Source organism: Chanodichthys erythropterus, chromosome 5, assembly GCF_024489055.1.
Source record: "Chanodichthys erythropterus isolate Z2021 chromosome 5, ASM2448905v1, whole genome shotgun sequence".
Lineage (NCBI taxonomy): Eukaryota > Metazoa > Chordata > Actinopteri > Cypriniformes > Xenocyprididae > Chanodichthys > Chanodichthys erythropterus.
This window is the reverse complement of record NC_090225.1, coordinates 9,953,094-9,973,206: the sequence shown is the minus strand read 5'-3', so window position 1 is coordinate 9,973,206 and position 20,113 is coordinate 9,953,094. Positions and strand designations below refer to the sequence as shown.

The following is a 20,113-nucleotide window of genomic DNA, read 5'->3' as shown; positions in this document are numbered from 1 at the left end:
GCATATGATCAGTTTCATCTCAGCATATGGGCATGTGTGTGAGAGAGTGTGTGTGAAGTTTAAATGCCATGTTTAAACTGAGTCTGAGTGAACAAGTGGATCAAAATAAAGTGGATTATCAGATTAAAGGGTTTTGCCACATGCTGCGCTTCGGTTAAATACACAAACTTCCTCTGAAATCACACTGCTAAATTATCACACAAAAACACAGAGAGAGAGAGAGAGAGAGAGAGAGAGAGAGAGAGAGAGAGAGAGAGAGAGAGAGAGAGAGAGAGAGAGAGAGCACATCAAAGGGAAAGGTGTGTGATTTGTTATTAGATGTTCATTATTCAGCTGGTGTTTATTTTAACGTGACATGGTGTGTGAAACATTTCACATGTGTACTAATTGATTTGAGAGATTTCTCCATGTCACATCTCAGACATTCTTGCAAAAAGTGCAGTGGTTTCATGTATATACTTATGTGTTGAAGGATTCATCAGAGGCCAAATGTTCTGGGAATCTGACAACAACATTCCCCCTTTTATTGAAATATGAAAATTCCATTTCTTGGTTTTGAATCTGAGTGTTATTTATTTAATTAAATTTTATGTCACATCTGCTTTCTTTCCAGTGTGATATCTAATATGTGTATAATTGAATAGCTCTGTTATAGTAGTCTAGTGAATGTGTGGGAGTGAAAGAGTATAAAAATACACTTGTATGCAGATCCACATCTCTCACCCAACATGACAAAGCTTTACCCAGCATTCCTGCATACTTCTATGGACATAAAAACAGCATAACACTATACGCAAACACAGCAGATCACAATGACTCAGCTGGACAGAGAAGGAACGTAATCCCACCAATTAGAGGTCATGGAAATCTGACCCCTGAGGATTGAATATCCACATCCAGTTTGGATTCGTTGTAAAATCTGACACATACGATCTGACACAAGTATCCTTAGTAATAAAACTACAAGCAAAATGGGTATTACAGCCTGATGCTGCAGTATTGTAGAACATTTATTTCCACAAAGAACTTTTTGGCTTTAGTTATTTAGAAAACCATCTACATGTGCTGTAGAGCTCAGAAACCAATATGCTGGTCTGAAAAATCTATAAATTATAATCAAAAGTAAACTCAAGAAGCCTACAAATCGAAAACCTAACCAAACCATGCTGTAAAGAATCATTGAAAAAACATTTCTTTTAAAGCGTGTTTAAACACCACTGAGCTGTGGAGGTCAGGTCAGGACACAACACAGAAACATCACATTTATCTTACTCTATAACAACCTGTAAGTAGGGTGGGTGATATGACCAAAATCTTATTTCACAATATAAGAAATTTTATTTCACGATAACTATATTTATCACAATATGTTTTTTTTGTTTTGTTATCAAAATTAGGAACAAAGCAGCAAATTTGAAACAATAGGACAAATACAATAACAAAAATATAAATTAAACAAATCAAGTTTTTCAGGTTCAATTATTGTTCGTCTCAAACAGCTCCCTAGTTCAGTAGTCAGGGCACTGATCAGGAGGTTGGCCATTTTAAGGTCTGTCTCAATAGCAAAATCTTCCAGTGCACTGAAACGTTCACTCCCTAAAAAGACCTTTGTTCATCTTCAGAAAACAAATTAAGATATTTTCTGGCCTCCGATAGACTGCAATATTATTACCACTTTCAAGGCCCAGAAAGGTATAAAGATAAATAGTCCATGTGACTACAGTGGTTCAACCTTAATGTTATGAAGCGACAAGAATACTTTTTCTGTGCAAAAAAACAAACAAAAATAACTTTTGGAGACAAAAAAAAAATGTCTCTTCCCTGTCATTCTCTTGCACTGCTGACATAGTAAACACAGTGCAGTGCTTCCAGGTTCTACGTCAGAACGGCAACTCAGTATTGGCTGGCGCTGTACATGTGAGCAGCACAACACATGCGTGTGATGCTAACGTAGGAGCTGGCCTTGAAAGTGATAATAATATTGAAGATGAACGAAGGTCTTATGGGGTTAGAACGACGTGAGGGTGAGTAATTAATGACATCATTTTTATTTTCGGGTGAATTAACCCTTTAATGGACGTTCAGAAACAGGAAACACATCACATGAGCCAACTTACCACACAATAGATGTTCTGTAAAAACAAACTTTTATTTAAAGGTGCCCAAGAATGCTTTTTCACAAGATGTAATATAAGTCTAAGGCAGTGTTTCTCAACTGCAATGAGTCCTCGGGACCCACTGCTCTGCACATTTTGTATGTATCCCTTATTTAACACACCTGATTTAGATCATCAGCTCATTAGGAGAGTCTGTATGAACTGAATCGAGTGTGTCAGATAAGAGAGACATACAAAATGTGCAGAGCAGTGGGTCCCGAGGACTGGAGTTGAGAACCACTGGTCTAAGGTGTCTCCTGAATGTGTCTGTGAGGTTTCAGCTCAAAATACCCCATAGATTTTTTTTAATTCATTTTTTTAATTGCCTATTTTGGGGCATCATTAGCTATACACTGATTTTGGCAGGTAACTTTAACCACATTTAACAGTACATTAGCAACATGCTAACGAAACATTTAGAAAGACAATTTACAAATATCACTAAAAATATCATGTTATCATGGATCATGTCAGATATTATTGCTCCATCTGCCATTTTTCGCTATTGTCCTTGCTTGCTTACCTTGTCTGTGCACAGATCCAGACGTTAATACTGCCTTTCCTTGTCTAATGCGTTGAACATGGACTGGCATATATGCAAATATTGGGGTCATACATATTAATGATCCCGACTGTTACATAAGTCTCTTAAACAAATGAGATTTACATAAGAAAGAGGAAGCAATGGGGTTTGACACTCAATGTATGTCTTTTCCATGTACTGAACTCTTGTTATTTAACTATGCCGAGGTAAATTCAAATTTTGATTCTAGGGCACCTTTAATACTATTTCAGCATAAAAATATATCAGGCACTGAACATAATCTAGCTAACATTTTAATTAATTTACATCTGAAATGTTGCAGGTATATGAAACAATCAATGTATTTATCATAATGTACTTGAAGTAACATTTGAAAAATATCAGTTCTGCTGTTGTTCATAAAAACCAGCAGTGACGTTGTACAATGAGGACGCTGTCATGCCATCATCAGTGTCCCAGTGTGTATGGAGCCAGGGTCCTTACTGTCCTTATCAGTGCCCAAATTCATGCACACGATATACTGATTCGTGAACTAGGGAGCTTACTGAGTCGCACCCAGAATCATAAACACACTGGTTTTTAGTGCAAATAGTTTTAGTCTTCACTGCACTTTGCCATTCTTCTAGTTATTAAGCAAATAATGAATCGGACGCCTGCAAATTCACAGGAAGTAATTTACATCCGTATTGAAAAATAAGGCAGGTTGTCTAAGACCTAAGACCCATATCCTGACAAAATATTTGAGTTTTGAGACCCAGACCATGCAATGCACGCTGATATTTCAACCTCTGGTTCACCTAAGCGGTGCATTTCTGAGCTCTTAATGAAGTCTTCACACTCCTCTCAGTGGTAGCAGCAGACTGCTGTTAAACTAACATTATAATTATCTGCAGTATGCCCTTTATTCAAAGCCAAACAGGCCTGAAGTATTCTGTCATTTAAACAGATGAATGCACATGCTACAGTTAGCTAATTGACTAATTAGTCTAATTAAGCCACTTGCCAATTTGGGAGTAAGCAAACAGAGGCGTCTCAGTGGAATTATCCAGATAGAAGGAAGGAGAGAGTCATAAATTGGCTGGCTGATAAACTACTGCAGTGAGACACCAGATTAAAACACATACAAACAGCACCCTGATGGACACTGGGGGCAACGGAGTGACTACAGCAACAGTACCAATATGTACACTAAGAAAGTCATAAAACAATAAGCCATAAGAGGTTGTGCGTTACAGAGTGCCTAAAACACACTTATTCACTTACACGGGGAAAAATGCAAACCCAAAGACCATTGCAGAATACTTCATTTAAAAAAAAGACATTTGGTATTCTACTCTCAGACCCTAATAACAGGGTATCATTTTCACACCAAATAAAATAATAAAACCAAAAAATAAATAAATGAACAAAACATTTTTTAAAAATTAGGAAATGCATTTGGAACGTCATATGCAAAGTGGGGATCAGCATAACTTTACCATTTTGTGATGACTTTGCATTCATGGAAAATATGAACTAAGAAAACATATTTCATTAAATAAATAAAAATAAAAAAAATAATGAATTCAGAATATACACTGCCCAGCCAAAAAAAAAAAAAAAAAAAAAAAAAAAAAATCGCTGTTTGGATTTTAATTGGCACATACTTAAGAATCTATGAATAGATCATTATTACAGTGATTATTATGTTTCTAGCATGTTATATGTTTGGCAACGGTTCTTTTAACCCTTAAAGATGGAGTGTGATACTGAACTAAACTTGTTAATTAAAAAAAAAAAAATGTAACCTAATTTTGTTTTTGTTTTTCTTTAAATGTGTTTATTATTTATATGTGTTTATCAAATGTGTTTATTACTGTTTTGCTGTTGTTTTGAAAATTCAATAAATAAATCATAAATTCAATTTTTAAAAAAGATTGAGTGTGTAGCTTTTCATTTCTTAAACAGCCATGTAGGAAGACACATCATGGCCAAATTCCAGGATGACAATGTCAAGATTCACCAGGGTTAAAATTGTGAAAAGATGGTTCAGAGAGCATGAAGAATCATTTTCAAACATGAATTGGCACCTCTGAGTCCAGACCTTAATTTCATTGAATGTCTTCAGAATGTGCTGGAGTAGACTTTACAGAGTGCTCACCTCTTGCATTGTCAATACAAGATCTTGACCAAAAATGTATGCACCTCTTGATGGAAATAACATCACAACATTTATTTCCATCAAGAGGTGCATCATTTTTTGGTCAAGATCTTATACTGACAATGCAAGAGGTGAGCACTCTATAAAGTCTCCTTCAGCACATCCCAAAAACTTACACTGAGGTTAAGGTCAGTGCCAATTCATGTGTGAAAATGATCATGCTCCCTGCCAACAATTCTTTCACAATTTGAACCTAATGAATCTTGACATTGTCATCCTGGAATATGACCATGATACATCTTAAAACATGGTTGTTTATGAAATGAAAAGCTACACACTCCATCTTTTGGGGTTAAAAGAACCGTTGCCAAAGATATAACAAGCTGGAAAAATAATAACCACTGTAATAATGATCCATCCATTGACTCTTAAGTATTTGCCTATTAAAATCCAAACAGCGACAGGTGCAGTGTAGTTCACTTTAAACAAAAATATTAAGCAGCACTATTGTTTTCAACAATAATGCTAATAAGAAATGTTTCTTGAGCAGAAAATCAGCATGTAAGGGTGATTTGAAGAATCATGTGACACTGAAGACTGAAGAAATGATGCTGAAAATTCAGCTTTACCATCAGGAGTAAATTACATTTTAAAATATATTCTAATAGAAAACGGTTACTTTAATTTGTACTAATATTTCACAATATTACTGTCTTACTGTATTTTACTTACTCTATATTTAGGGTACATTTACACAACAACGATGCACTAAAAACAGAAAAACTTCCTTTGCGTTTTTCACATACAGATGACAACATTGTCAGAAATGTCCCCCTTCACACAGATCCAACACTGATTAAAAACACTGTATTATTAATGCCATTATTAATGCCAGGCCAGTAGTTGGCGATGTCACTTTGTAAAGAAGAACTACACGCCTATAGACTCAACACGTAATACGCATGTGCATGACATTACCATTTTCACAAATTCACGTTTTTGTCATTTAAACAGAGACAATAACGGTTTCATTTTCAAAAACTTGAGGCCACCAAAATGCTGTTTACATGTAAATGAATGGCCAAAATGCATAAAACGTTTTCAGTTTTTAGTTGAAAAGGGTATTGTGTAAACAGCCCCTTAGAGTGTTACAATTTCCACTGTTATATTTGTCCCCTATAAGCACAAGCTCACTAATGCACTCATAAAAATGTATCAAGTAATATGAAGCACAAACTCACTTGATCCTGTACAAACACAGATACTGTTCGTGTGATTATATGCATATACACACACCCCAGTGGAAAGTCTGTGTCTCCATCAAGTCATGAGTGTGAACGTGTTGGTTTGCATGCATTTTTTAGTGTAAGTGTGTGTGTTTGTGTCGGGGTGTGCCAGTGCGTGTGTCATTTGGAAGTCCTCCAGTACGAGGACATCTGCGCTACTAATAAACTATAACTCTGACAAATTGGCACTGTCCAATCATCCACCCTCTCCATGAATAAGCCATCAGAGTCATCCAATCAGACATGGCTGATGGCTCTGACCACCAATCAGAGTCAGGCAGGGCAGAGAGGACACACAGGGCACGCTGACACTGCTGCAGGTGAAAATGAACCCTGCATGAACCAGTGCTAGTCTGGGAACAGCTTGTCACATCCTAATTAATCTCAATAAACAGAAATCAACTAATTAGGATCTGCACCACAACTCTTTTACTAGTCAACTGGTCATACAAAAAGTAGTCGACTAGTCGTGAGTTCAGTGTTTACCTTTTGTAATTTGGCAGCGCTGTGTTAATGGAGAGTGTGCAAGTCAAGGAAATGTTCATGCTGCATGCATTGTCAAAGTTTCATGTAGCTTATAACATTTGTTCAGTTTCAGGGTGGGTCACAGGAATTTTGGCACTCTAAATGAATGGATCGCATATACAATGAAACAAGGAGGCCAGAAGAAATGGATGGGATATATGATATCACGAAAGAATATGATGAGTTTTACATAATGCTTAAACTAGCTATGCATGCACATATCCAAGCTACTTGAATAAGTAGAATGTCCAAATATGTAGTATTTGCATCTAAATAGATACAAGAAAGATCAATCACAATTCACTATGACATAGACGTAAGAGAGAATCCAATTGGAATTCAGTATACAAGTATGACAATGATGTCATCGCTGTCTGTTCATTTTGAATGCTGAACATTCTCTCAATGAACATTCTGTCAATGTCAATGGGAGATTTTCAATTTCAGTATTTTCAAGTTTCAATTTATGTATTTATCATTTCCAATCAAGCTGTAATTGTCAAATTATTATAATTGTGTCAAATTGCACTGTAAAAATAATAATTGTATATCTAGCCTTAGCACGACAGAGGTGTCAGTCATTTTATTGTTCTTCCATCATTTCCATCACAGAATGCTATTATATAATGTAACTTATTACATTATAATATATAATACAAAATATGCACATTACCAAAATGAATAAAAAAGCTCAAAGGTTTGGGGTAGGTAAGAATTTGTATCATTTTTGAGTCTCTTACGGTCACCGAAGATGCATTTATTTAATCAAAAATACAGTTAAAACAGCTACACTGTATATTGTGAAATACTATTACAATTTATGATAAATACTTTCTATTTAAATTTTTTGTTTATAAAATGTCATTTATTTCAGTGATGCAAATATGCACATTACCAAAATGAATAAAAAAAGCTCAAAGGTTTGGGGTAGGTAAGAATTTGTATCGTTTTTGAGTCTCTTACGGTCACCGAGGATGCATTTATTTAATCAAAAATACAATAAAAACAGCTATATTGTGAAATACTATTACAATTTATGATAAATACTTTCTATTTAAATTTTTTGTTTATAAAATGTCATTTATTTCAGTGATGCAAAGTTGAATTTTCAGCATCAGTAACATGCTGACTTGCTGATCAAAAACATTTCTTATTATTATCAATGCTGAAAACTATTGTGCTGCTTCATATTTTTGTAGAAACCGTGATACATATTTTTTCAAGATTTTTGATGAATAGAAAGTTCAAAAGAACAGCATTTATTTGAAATACAAATCTTCTATAACATTATAAATGTCATTACTGTCACACTTGACCAATTTAATGCAATGTTACTGAATAAAGTATTAATTTCTTTTTAAAAAAATTGTACAAACCCCAAACATTTTATCGGTAGTGTTTGTTTATACACTTTTGGACATTGTTAGTAGACAAATTAAATAAACTAGTGAGTGCGAAAAGCATGTTTTAAGAGAATATATTTTCATCAAGTCACTGCCTAAAGTACCCATAGTTTAAGAAACAATGCATTATAATGTATTAGAGGCACAATTGTGAGCTCTTATGAAACACACATCTGAACATGCACACACACTGCTTGTTTGCAAAAGGTTCAGGTAAAATGGGCTGGATGGCAGAATTCTGAGATTTTATGGATAAATGTGGTGTAAGTGTATTTGCGGTTCAGAGAGCCTCCTATCAGCGGAGAGGCCCGATAGATCTATTTTAAAACCAACTCACGACAACACGCGGCAAGGTGATGAAAACCCTGACACTCTCAAATTGCCCTGTCAATCATCGGGGTCCCTAAAAATGCTGAAATACATACAGGCACAGACAGAAACTTAAAGACAGAAACTGTTAGAGTAAAACACTGCTTGAGACCAAACACACTAGTGGTGCAACGGACCACAAAACTCGAGTCACGGTCAGGATCATGTTTCGGATCAGCACAAAAAAAATAAATAAATTGGTGGGGAATGTAACTTTGCTTTTAATGTATTATTTAAAACCCACTTTAAAGGGTTAGTTCACCCAAAAATTTAAATAATGTCATTTACTACTCACCCTCATGCTGTTTCACACCCGTAAGACCTTCGTTCATCTTCGGAACACAAATTAAGATATTTTTGTTGAAATCCAATGGCTCAGTGAGGCCTGCATAGCCAGCAATGACAATTCCTCTCTCAAGATCCATTAATGTACTAAAAACATATTTAAATCGGTTCATGTGAGTACAGTGGTTCAATATTAATATTATAAAGCGACGAGAATATTTTTGGTGCGCCAAAAAAACTAAATAACGACGTATATAGTGATGGCCGATTTCAAAACACTGCTTCATGAAGCTACAGAGCGTTATGAATCAGCGTGTCAAATCATGATTCGGATCGCGTGTCAAACCACCAAACTGCTGAAATCATGTGACTTTGGCACTCCGAACCGAAGATCTCAACACACTGATTCATTGTGCTCCGAAGCTTACTGAAGCAGTGTTTTGAAATTGGCCATCACTAAATAAGTTGTTATTTTGTTTTTTTGGCGCACCAAAAATATTCTATGAGGGTGAGTAATAAGTGACATTATTTCATTTTTGGGTGAACTAACCCTTTAAGTACTTCTATCCTAAAGAAAAAAACTACTAGCCAAACTAATAAAGTTCAAACAGTATTAATGGCAAGTGAACTGTCAGCTTTACAGGCTTATGATCTGTTAAGCTGCCTGAATCATAGTCACGCACTGTTTGCTGCTTGCCAGAGGAGAACAGGCCCCCCGACCGAGCCTGGTCTCTCCCAAGGTTTTTTCCTCCATTTTAATCACCTGTTTGTCACCTGATGTCACCAGTTGGAGTTTGGGTTCTTAGCCGCTGTCGCCTTTGGCTTGCTTAGTTGGGGACACTTGATATTCAACATTGGTTTGCCTGCATTGACACCATTGTATGTGATCTACATTAAAAACTATTGATTTTTTAGAACAGAATGAATCAACAATGGATGTACTTAAGCTGGACAATGACACCATTTTCTTTAAGAGCTGCTGTGCAGCCAAAATTATTTACCAGTTATCACTGTAAAGCTGCTTTGACACAATCTGCATTGTAAAAAGCACTGTATAAATAAAAGTGACTTGACAGTAAAAAATTAAGAACATATATACAAATTACAAGCATATTGATAAACTAGGGATGTCCCGATCACGTTTTTTTGCCCTCAAGTCCGAGTCCGAGTCCGAGTCATTTGATTTTGAGTATCTACCGATACCGAGTCCCGATCTGATACTTCTATAACACATAAAAAGAATAAAAAAAGAGCGAAAAAACAGATCCAGGAACAGTGCTTTTCAGGTTTTTCAGGTATCTAACAGTCATTTTCACGTACAGAAAATGGATAAAGTAATCAAATATAAAAATCACTGCATATTATCTTTACTGTATAAAATAAATAAAAATTAATCATTATTGAAGTTACAAAAACTATTCAGTCAAGAGCAGTGAGTGATTTCTTTGTTATTTGTTGTTTGATTTAACATTAAAAACAGGCAGCAGGAATAGTTTTTTTTTCCCTATAAGACATGCACGATCCAGTACATATACTCTTAGCCTACACATTCGCTGTCTTTCTCGACTAATATACGTTCACTTAAGACATAACCAACTATGTTTGCAAGGATACTCACTAAGATGGGCATGTTGACATAATTTTTGTATGAATTTGTCCGCTGAAGCGCAAGACTTGAAAGAGAACTCAGTATTTGCACGCTGACTGGAATAAGCGTGTGCGCGCTTCGGATGAGCGCACACAAATCTTCTCACAGTGTGCGAGTTCTCTTTCGCGTCTTGTTCTTGAAGGTTTAAATCAGCAAGGCTTAAATGGAGTTTAGTTTAAACACAGATAGCAACGTGTGCTGTTCAGGTCTCACCTGCGCTCGCGCTATCAATAGCGATGACGGCGTAAATGACTGGACATTAGAGCAGACGGCGCTCGCAGTTAACAGTTTACAAAGAGTGACTGTTTTGTCCACGCTTTCTGATTATCGTTGTTGTAACGTTTTGCGCATCCATCGACTGAAACATACATTATCTGAACTCTGTCTCTGTTTTCCACGTTGCTATTTTAAACAAACCATATTAAACAATAGATGCGTCATCATTCGAGATGGACCGCGGTGCAAGTGCGTACCGAACCGTAAGTGGAGAACCGTACGGTTCGATTTTTTACCGAGAACCATTGCACCCCTAATACATATATAAACGAGTCCTGATCGAGTCTGAAACCACGTGATGGGCCCGATTTCCGATCGCGTGATCGGATCTGGACATCCCTAAGATACACGCAATAAAACTAATTTACAAATAATGTAAGGTCTAACAGTAGTATTCAGGTACAGAAATGCTATCATTAAATGTAAAATAATACTATAGTGTTTACTGTATAAATTCAATATTGTTTTATTGATTGATTGTTTTTGTTGCTTGATTAACGTTATTGACCCAGACACAAACAGCATTTTTATAGGGTGCTGTCACTTTAAGACCTAATCCAGTATAACGATACACATCCAATTTCTTCCTCAACACAGTTTACATTCACTTAAGACATCAAACTCTTCTGAAATCAGTTCTAAAAAGTATAAAATAACATAAAATGCAACTTTGCAAACTGTGTTTACAACATTAAATGCTTTATTTCTTGTATAATCTACCAAATGCAGAAAAAGTGCAAGTTACAATGTACGTTTTCAAGAGTTTTTTTTTCTTCTTTTTAACGGGGAGAAGCCATTTCTCTAAGCTTAAAACACAGCGCAAGTTAAATTATACATAAGTGTTTATCATTCAGTCCATAACAAAGGTGTGTTTAAAAACGAGGAAAAATAAGGAACAGCGAGGTAAACCGCAGACTGAGGGTCAGATAAGACCACAAAAGCAGCTTATGATAACAAGAGGTCACAAGGTTAAATAAACATGCATGCTCTTTGACCTATAGACTGGAAGAGGTGAAAAAGGCATTAAAGACAGGAAAACTATGAATAAGGGATGAAGGGGAATAGTAAGAGGCGAGATGGGAAGTAAAGACTGTAAGGAGGGATTAACACCATTTATAAAATGAAAATGTTTGCTAAAAAGTGTATGTATATGTTAATGTATAAATATGTATTGCTGTAGTGCCAGTGCTTTACTGGAAGCTTTTAAAGAGGGTTTTACCATGCAAACTGAGCAACTAATCAACTGATTTCAGTCAAAGGTGTTAATGTATATCATGAGTTTATCATTTTCATCCTAGCAGAATTTGAGATAAGTTACCTTTAAAATATTTAATTCACTGAAGAAGCCATTACCACATGGTCATTTCATGCATAACCATTTTTTGTTGAATTTCTAGCTAAAATAACTTTTTCATACTCCAACAATTAAATCAAAATGCACACATCTAGTTAAGAATATCTATTCTAACTACTGTATGGATCTTTTGCTTAGCTTGCACACAAAAACAACTGAACAAACTGAAAATCAAACGAAACATGTTCCATTCAGCATTCATGGACGGAAATCAAGAAAAATGAAAACTAAGTTCAGACAGTGTGTGTAGAAAGATCCATCAGTGTGTGTACAGACAGAGCAGTATGTGTGTGTGTTTGCGAGAGACACTCACCCACTGGTGTGTTCTCATAGATGAGCAGGTACGACTGGAAGAAGTAATTCTGGAAACGAGGCGGCTGATTAGAGGCTGGAAGACAGAGGGACAGAGACATGGTTCTAAATAAGAGAAAAAACATACAGTTACAGCAGTTCCATTAGATGGCAAACAGAAAATGACACTGATGGGCACCAAATGAATGCTCTCAGTGTGGAGCCTTCCCCAATCAATATAAAGGGCCAAGTACGTGTGCACTTTTGTAAGAGGCCATATGTAGAAGTGATTTGACAGTGAAAATCAGCCTCTTCTACAGCACCCTTAAAAAAAATAAGGTTTCAAAAGAGGGTTTTCACAGCAATCTCGTGGAAGAATCATTTTGGGTTCCCCGACGAACCTTTCAGTGAACGGTTCTTAAACTTTCTTTTTCTTAGATTGAAGAACATTTTAATAATCTACAGAACATTTTTCCACTATAAAGAACCTTTTGTATGTTAAAGGTTCTTCCTGGAACCGTAGATGCCAAAAAAAGGACATTTTTCTTGTGAAAAATCCTTTTTTTTGAGTTGGTTAGTTCTGTATGTAACCAAATCTATCTAATAAATCTAATTCTCTGAATAAAGTCATTATTTTTGTTTTGTTTTTGCACACAAAAATATTCTTGTCGCTTAATAACATTAAGGTTGAACCAATGTAGTCACATGGACTAATTTAATGATGACTTTAATACCTTTATGGACCTTGAATGATGGTAATTATGTTGCTTTCTATGGGTGATAAAAATAAAAAAAAACTTGGATTTTATCAAAAATATCTTAATTTGTGTCCCGGAGATGAACAAAGTTCTTACGGGTTTTGAACAACAATGAGGGTGCATAATTAATGACATAAAATTAAATTTTTGGGTGAACTATCCCTTTAACATACAAATCTGTTTTACAGCATAACATACTGTGGCGAGGGGGGCGTGGTTCAGCGAGGTCTGCGGCGGGAGAGAGCATCGGGAGATCTTTGGTGAGTGAGCGAGTTAAATGTAAATCACGAACACCTGTTTCTCATTTCAGTAATTGGCGCGGAGACAGGTTAAAACACCGCGAGAAGCAGGAGTCGGAGAGAGAGAGAGGGGAACTGCTGACTGAGCAGCTGGTGCACGACTAACTGGAGTGAAGCCCATTGTGGATTGTACAGCCGTGACCAGGAGTGAAGCCCTTTGTGGATTGTATATGCCGTGACTGGAGTGAAGCCCTTTGTGGATTATTTTATTTGCTGTTGTGCCTTGCACAGTTTTTGTTGGACGTTTCTAATTCTTGAAATAAAGCTCAGTCAGCAGTTGAACGCCGACCCTGTCCCCTTCCTTCCTACACATAAGAACATTAGTTGTATTACACTGGTGCCGAAACCCGGGAAGGAAGCTGGGTGGCCGCTGCCATGCAATCTTCGTCCTCCCCATCGACATTTGCGGAAGTCATCGCGTCCCTCGCGGTCCTGCATCAGGAACAACATCGAGCCCTGCTGGACCTGCGCACCGACCAAGAACGTCGCTTCCAAGCCATCGTGCAGGCCCAGCAGGAGGACCGCGAGAGGTTCCGGAGCTGGATTGACCGGGAGGTTCACCAGGAGACCATCGGGCAGCCGGCTGCGCCTACCCACCTGCCGTTGAACAAAATGGGGCCGTCGGACGACCCCGAGGCCTTCCTCGACTTATTTGAGCGGTCAGCCGAGGCAAGTGGCTGGCCGCGGGACCAATGGGCCATGAGGCTGGTCCCCCTCCTCTCGGGGGAATCGCAGGTGGCGGCACAGCAGCTGCCAGCAGAGAACCTCCTGGTCTTTGACGACCTTCGGCGGGCCATCGTTCAGCGGGTCGGCCAGACCCCAGAGCAACATCGTCAACGCTTCCGCTCCCTGGACCTGGGTGAGTCCGGCCGGCCCTTCGTGTTGGCCCAACAGCTCCGGGACTCGTGCCGCAAATGGCTACTGGCTGAGGGAAGCGACGTGGACCGGATTATCGATCGCGTGGTACTGGAGCAGTTTATCACTCGGCTCCCCAAGAAAACAGCCGAGTGGGTCCAGTGCCACCGCCCCACGTCGCTGGACTCAGCCATCGAACTGGCGGAGGACCACATGGTGGCGTGCCAAGGGGTCGGCGAACCCCTACCATCCGCCTCTCTCTCTCCTTCTTTTAATTCCCCCTCTCTCTCTAAACCTGTCCCTCTACCCAGGTCTCGTCCGCCCGGCCCACCACGTGTTCGTGAACGGAACAGGGCCCGTATTATGGGGGGGCGGGACTCCCTGCTGCCGGGCCGGACTCCGCTCCTGCTTCTCCCCTCTCTCCGCGTCAACCATTTAACCCGCTCCCTGCCACAAGAGCGGCGGGCAGGTCTGGGCCGGCCTGTTGGCGTTGCGGGGACCCGGAGCACTTTGTGGACAGGTGTCCAGTGATGGAGGTTGGGACGTTGATCCGGGTCCCGGACGATCCGCAGGCTGCCCCCGGTCAAGCTGGCGAGTACCAAATACCTGTGAGTGTCAAGGGGGGTACCTATCAGGCTTTGGTGGACTCAGGATGTAACCAAACCTCGGTGCATCAAAGCCTGATTTCGTCCGGGGCATTGGATACAGGCCGCTTGGTTAAGGTGAGGTGTGTGCACGGGGATGTGGTGAAATATCCGTTAGTGCCCGTCATTATTCAATTTAGGGGTCAAAAGCATAGTGTGGAGGTGGCAGTTAATCCGCACCTCCGGCATCCGATAATTTTGGGGACGAATTGGCCTGCATTTAATGAATTATTGGGGTGTTTATGCTCGGATGCCTCTTGGGGGGAAAAATCGCGGGATAAGGAGGTGCGAGTGCAGGCGGGAGAGACTGATCAGGGACCGGTGAGTTCAGCTTCAGGGGAACAGAGCGAAATTGGAAGACTTATTCTTTCGGATCGCAATGACTTTCCCCTGGAACAGTCTCACGATGAGACACTAAAAAACGCGTTTGAAAAGGTCAGCACCATCGATGGTCAGCCTCTCCAGCCTGGGCGTCCACTTTCTTATCCGTATTTTGCGATCATAAAAGATAGGTTGTATCGAGTGACCCAGGACACTCAGACAAAAGAAGATACGACCCAATTATTAGTTCCAAGGAGCCGCAGGGAAATGCTTTTCCACGCGGCTCATTCTAATCCGATGGCTGGGCATTTAGGACAAACGGCAACACTAAATCGTCTCATGACCCGATTCTTTTGGCCGGGCATTCACGAGAATGTGCGCAGGTGGTGCGCGTCTTGTCGGGAATGTCAGTTGGTTAACCCACCGGCCACCCCAAAAGCGCCGTTGCGCCCCCTCCCATTAATGCAGGCCCCCTTCGAAAGAATTGGTATGGACCTCATCGGGCCATTAGAGCGATCAGCAAGAGGGCATCGCTTTGCATTAGTCATTGTGGATTATGCAACGCGATATCCTGAAGCAGTGCCACTCCGCAACATTTCTGCTAAGAGTGTTGCGGATGCACTGTTTAGTTTAATCTCTCGAGTGGGGGTTCCGAAAGAAATCCTCACTGATCAAGGCACGGCGTTTATGTCACGCACGTTAGGCGAACTTTACGAATTGTTGGGCATTAAATCCGTGCGTACCAGCGTCTTTCACCCACAAACGGACGGCCTGGTCGAACGGTTTAATCGCACGCTTAAATCCATGATTCGTAAATTCGTTCAAGAGGACGCCAAAAATTGGGATAAGTGGTTAGAACCTCTGTTATTTGCGGTGCGAGAGGTCCCGCAAGCCTCCACGGGGTTTTCCCCCTTCGAGCTTCTCTTTGGACGCCAGCCCCGGGGGGTATTAGACGTCCTAAGAGAGACTTGGGAGGACGGACCGTCTCAGGCCAAAAATGAAATTCAGTATGTGCTGGATTTGAGAGCAAAACTCCACACGTTGGGGCGGCTGTCTATGGAGAATTTGTTACAAGCCCAGCACAGACAGAGCCAGCTGTATAACAGGGGAACTAACTTGCGCAAATTTTCACCGGGAGATAAAGTACTTGTATTGCTTCCCACTTCAAGCTCGAAATTACTTGCAAAGTGGCAAGGACCGTTTGTGGTGACACGGCAAGTCGGTGAGCTCGATTATGAGGTTGTGCGTTCCGATAGGAGAGGAGCACGTCAGATTTACCACCTCAATCTCCTTAAAAAATGGAATGAGGCGGAATCAGTGATGCTGGCGACGGTGATTAGCGGAGAGGATGATCTCGGGCCAGAGGCGAATGTCAAAAAACAGTCCCTCGCTCTGGCCCCAGGGGGAGATCACCTCTCGCCCTCACAGCTCACTGATTTATCCAAGTTACAAGCAGAGTTTGCAGACGTGTTTTCTCCCCTACCGGGCCGTACAAACCTCATTCAGCACCACATCGAGACAGAGCCGGGCGTGGTGGTTCGCAGCCGGCCGTATAGATTGCCTGAACACATGAAAAATGTAGTGCAGGCAGAATTAGAAGCTATGCTTGAAATGGGAGTAATAGAAGAGTCCAGCAGTAACTGGGCGAGCCCGATAGTTTTGGTTCCCAAGACGGACGGTTCAGTTCGGTTCTGTGTGGACTATCGCAAGGTGAACGCAGTGTCGAAATTCGACGCGTATCCAATGCCTCGGGTGGACGAGTTGCTTGACCGGCTAGGTACGGCTCGATTTTATTCGACACTGGACTTAACGAAAGGGTATTGGCAGATCCCCTTGTCGCCATTATCCAAAGAAAAGACGGCTTTCACGACGCCGTTTGGATTACACCAATTCGTCACCCTTCCGTTCGGGTTGTTCGGGGCACCGGCTACCTTTCAGCGTCTCATGGATAAAATTTTGCGGCCCCATGGTGCATATGCTGCTGCCTATCTGGACGATATTATTATCTTCAGTAATGACTGGCAGCGGCATATGCAGCATTTGAGGGCCGTCCTGAGATCGCTGAGGGGAGCCGGGCTCACGGCCAACCCGAAGAAGTGTGCGATTGGGCGCGTGGAAGTAAGGTATCTGGGCTTCCACTTGGGGCATGGACAGGTGCGTCCCCAAATTGATAAGACGGCAGCGATTGCGACCTGTCCGCGCCCCAAGACCAAAAAGGAGGTTAGACAGTTCCTCGGGCTGGCGGGATATTATAGGAGGTTTGTTCCTAATTATTCGGCCCTCACCAGCTCGTTGACTGATCTAACCAAAAAGGATGCGCCAGATACGGTCCAGTGGACGGAGCTGTGCCAGCAGGCCTTCACCCAGGTGAAGGCTGCTCTATGTGGCGGGCCATTGCTTCACTCTCCTGATTTTTCTCTCCCTTTTCTGTTGCAGACTGACGCGTCGGACAGGGGGCTGGGTGCTGTCCTGTCCCAGGAGATAGAGGGTGAGGAACGGCCGGTGCTGTACATTAGCCGTAAGCTCTCAAAGAGAGAAGCTAAGTACAGCACCGTTGAGAAAGAGTGTTTGGCTATTAGATGGGCCGTCCTCACCCTCCGCTATTATCTCCTGGGGCGGGAATTCACTCTCTGTTCGGACAACGCTCCCCTGCAGTGGCTCCACCGCATGAAGGATACCAATGCGCGGATCACTCGTTGGTATCTGGCATTACAGCCGTTTAAGTTCAAGGTGGTCCACAGGCCGGGTGTTCAGATGGCTGTGGCCGATTTCCTCTCCAGAAATGGGGGGGGGGCTGCAGGCCGGACGGCTCCCCGGCCTGAGTCGGGCGGTGGGGGTATGTGGCGAGGGGGGCGTGGTTCAGCGAGGTCTGCGGCGGGAGAGAGCATCGGGAGATCTTTGGTGAGTGAGCGAGTTAAATGTAAATCACGAACACCTGTTTCTCATTTCAGTAATTGGCGCGGAGACAGGTTAAAACACCGCGAGAAGCAGGAGTCGGAGAGAGAGAGGGGAACTGCTGACTGAGCAGCTGGTGCACGACTAACTGGAGTGAAGCCCATTGTGGATTGTACAGCCGTGACCAGGAGTGAAGCCCTTTGTGGATTGTATATGCCGTGACTGGAGTGAAGCCCTTTGTGGATTATTTTATTTGCTGTTGTGCCTTGCACAGTTTTTGTTGGACGTTTCTAATTCTTGAAATAAAGCTCAGTCAGCAGTTGAACGCCGACCCTGTCCCCTTCCTTCCTACACATAAGAACATTAGTTGTATTACACATACATTATCTTACTTGGGTTCCCACTTCCCAAAAAATTAGCACTCAATATTTCACTTCTACTACTACTACTACACACCTTGCTCTGACATGTGTAAACTTCCCCATCTGCGTTTGTTGTGTGCGAGGCATGTTTCCCCAGTGTATACACGCGAGTGTGTGTTCTCTTTCAAGGGGTAGCAGGAGACAAGCTGATTTGTCAGGAAGATCAGGAGAGCTTTGATCATATGCATGGGTAGTGGGCCACAGAGACAACACACACTCTAGGAAGGGCTTGTACGTATGTGTGTGTTTGAAGTGTTAGTGTCTGATAGGGTGAATCACTCTTTGACTCCGCTTTGAACGTGGAAAGAACAAACCCAGAGAGAGAGGGAGAGATGCCGAGCAAGAAACGAGAGCCATCGACTGTGCATCTGCCAATACACACTTACTAGAATCAATCTAGAGTAACACGTCAGCCTGTGTTAATTACTGGACCATTACAGAATGGCAGCAGAGATTAAAACGAGTTTTAGGTGTGTGACAAAGTGGATCGGAGATTTAATGAGAGTTCCTGCCAAAAGCAAAAAAAACTGCTGCATCTGTCCTGGTTTCAGCTCCAGATCTTTACACTGTAATGATAAATTTAATAGTCATGTCATTATTGTTGCTTAATGAAATTTTCTTTGAGCCCCATGCACTGAAATTAAACTGTAATGAATACTGAAATTAATATGATTTAATTGAATTTTCACACTTAAGATTGTAAGGCATGTTTCACACACACTGTAAACCCTAATGCTCAAAATACTTAATTGGTTTAAGTAGGACAAACTTAAATTGAACAAATTAGTTCAGTTAGATTAACTGTTATGAGTATTTAGAACTTTCTTTTTCTTTTGAGTTCACAGCACTGACATATTTCAAGTAAACTGAACTGTTTCATTGTTTTGAGTTGTATGAACACATTTCTTTTAATTTAGATGAACTTAAGTTTAACTGAAACTGGGCTGGGATTTCTATTTCCCATCATGCTTTGCCCATGGCACTCGAAAGGGAGAGTAAATGTTAAAATTAAGTGTTGTATAATGTTTTTTTTTTTTTTTTTTGTGCAAGATTAATGGTAAGGGAGATTTAGTAGTGATTAGTGTTTTATTATGCTAATTTAAAAGAGTTTCTGTTAATGTGGGTTTTTAGAGAGTTACCATCATGGTGACAAGTGACAAGGTTTGAGAGCAGGTAAGTTACATGTTTTTGCATTTGGCATTTTCTGAATTTTCTTATAAGGGGTTTACATTGAAGTAAATAACTCATTTAATTTTCAAGAACTCAAAATAAAAAAAGTTAATTAACTAAATATTTTATGTTAATTGCTATTAAAATGTATGAGTTCGCTAACTCAGTACTTCAATATAGGAGCAATTAACACACATGAGTACTACAAACTCAAAACTTGGTAGTTCTGCTTACTTAAAATTGGGAACATCATTACTCAAAAAAAATTGATGTAACTGATTACCTCAAATTTTTTGAGTTAGCTCAACTTATTCGGGTTTACAGTGCATCCAATGTCTGTAACATATAAGTGATGTGTATTTATTTCAGCGCCTACAGTATGTCTGTGTGCAAAACTTGAAAAACAAGTAGAAATTCAGTAAGGTACACTTCACATAATGCCCAAAATGCAGGCATAGTTCACCCAAAAAGT

General features: G+C 40.5%; 1 protein-coding gene across 1 annotated transcript in view; it reads right to left on the bottom strand.

The window, feature by feature from the left end:
• The window catches only part of cdh23 (cadherin-related 23), a 256,259-nt gene that overhangs the window by 230,214 nt on the left and 5,932 nt on the right, over positions 1 to 20,113 (bottom strand). The window contains exon 2 of the mRNA XM_067386032.1: positions 12,300 to 12,374. Coding sequence (XP_067242133.1) covers positions 12,300 to 12,374 — 75 coding nt within the window. The remainder of the gene's footprint in view (positions 1 to 12,299; positions 12,375 to 20,113) is intronic.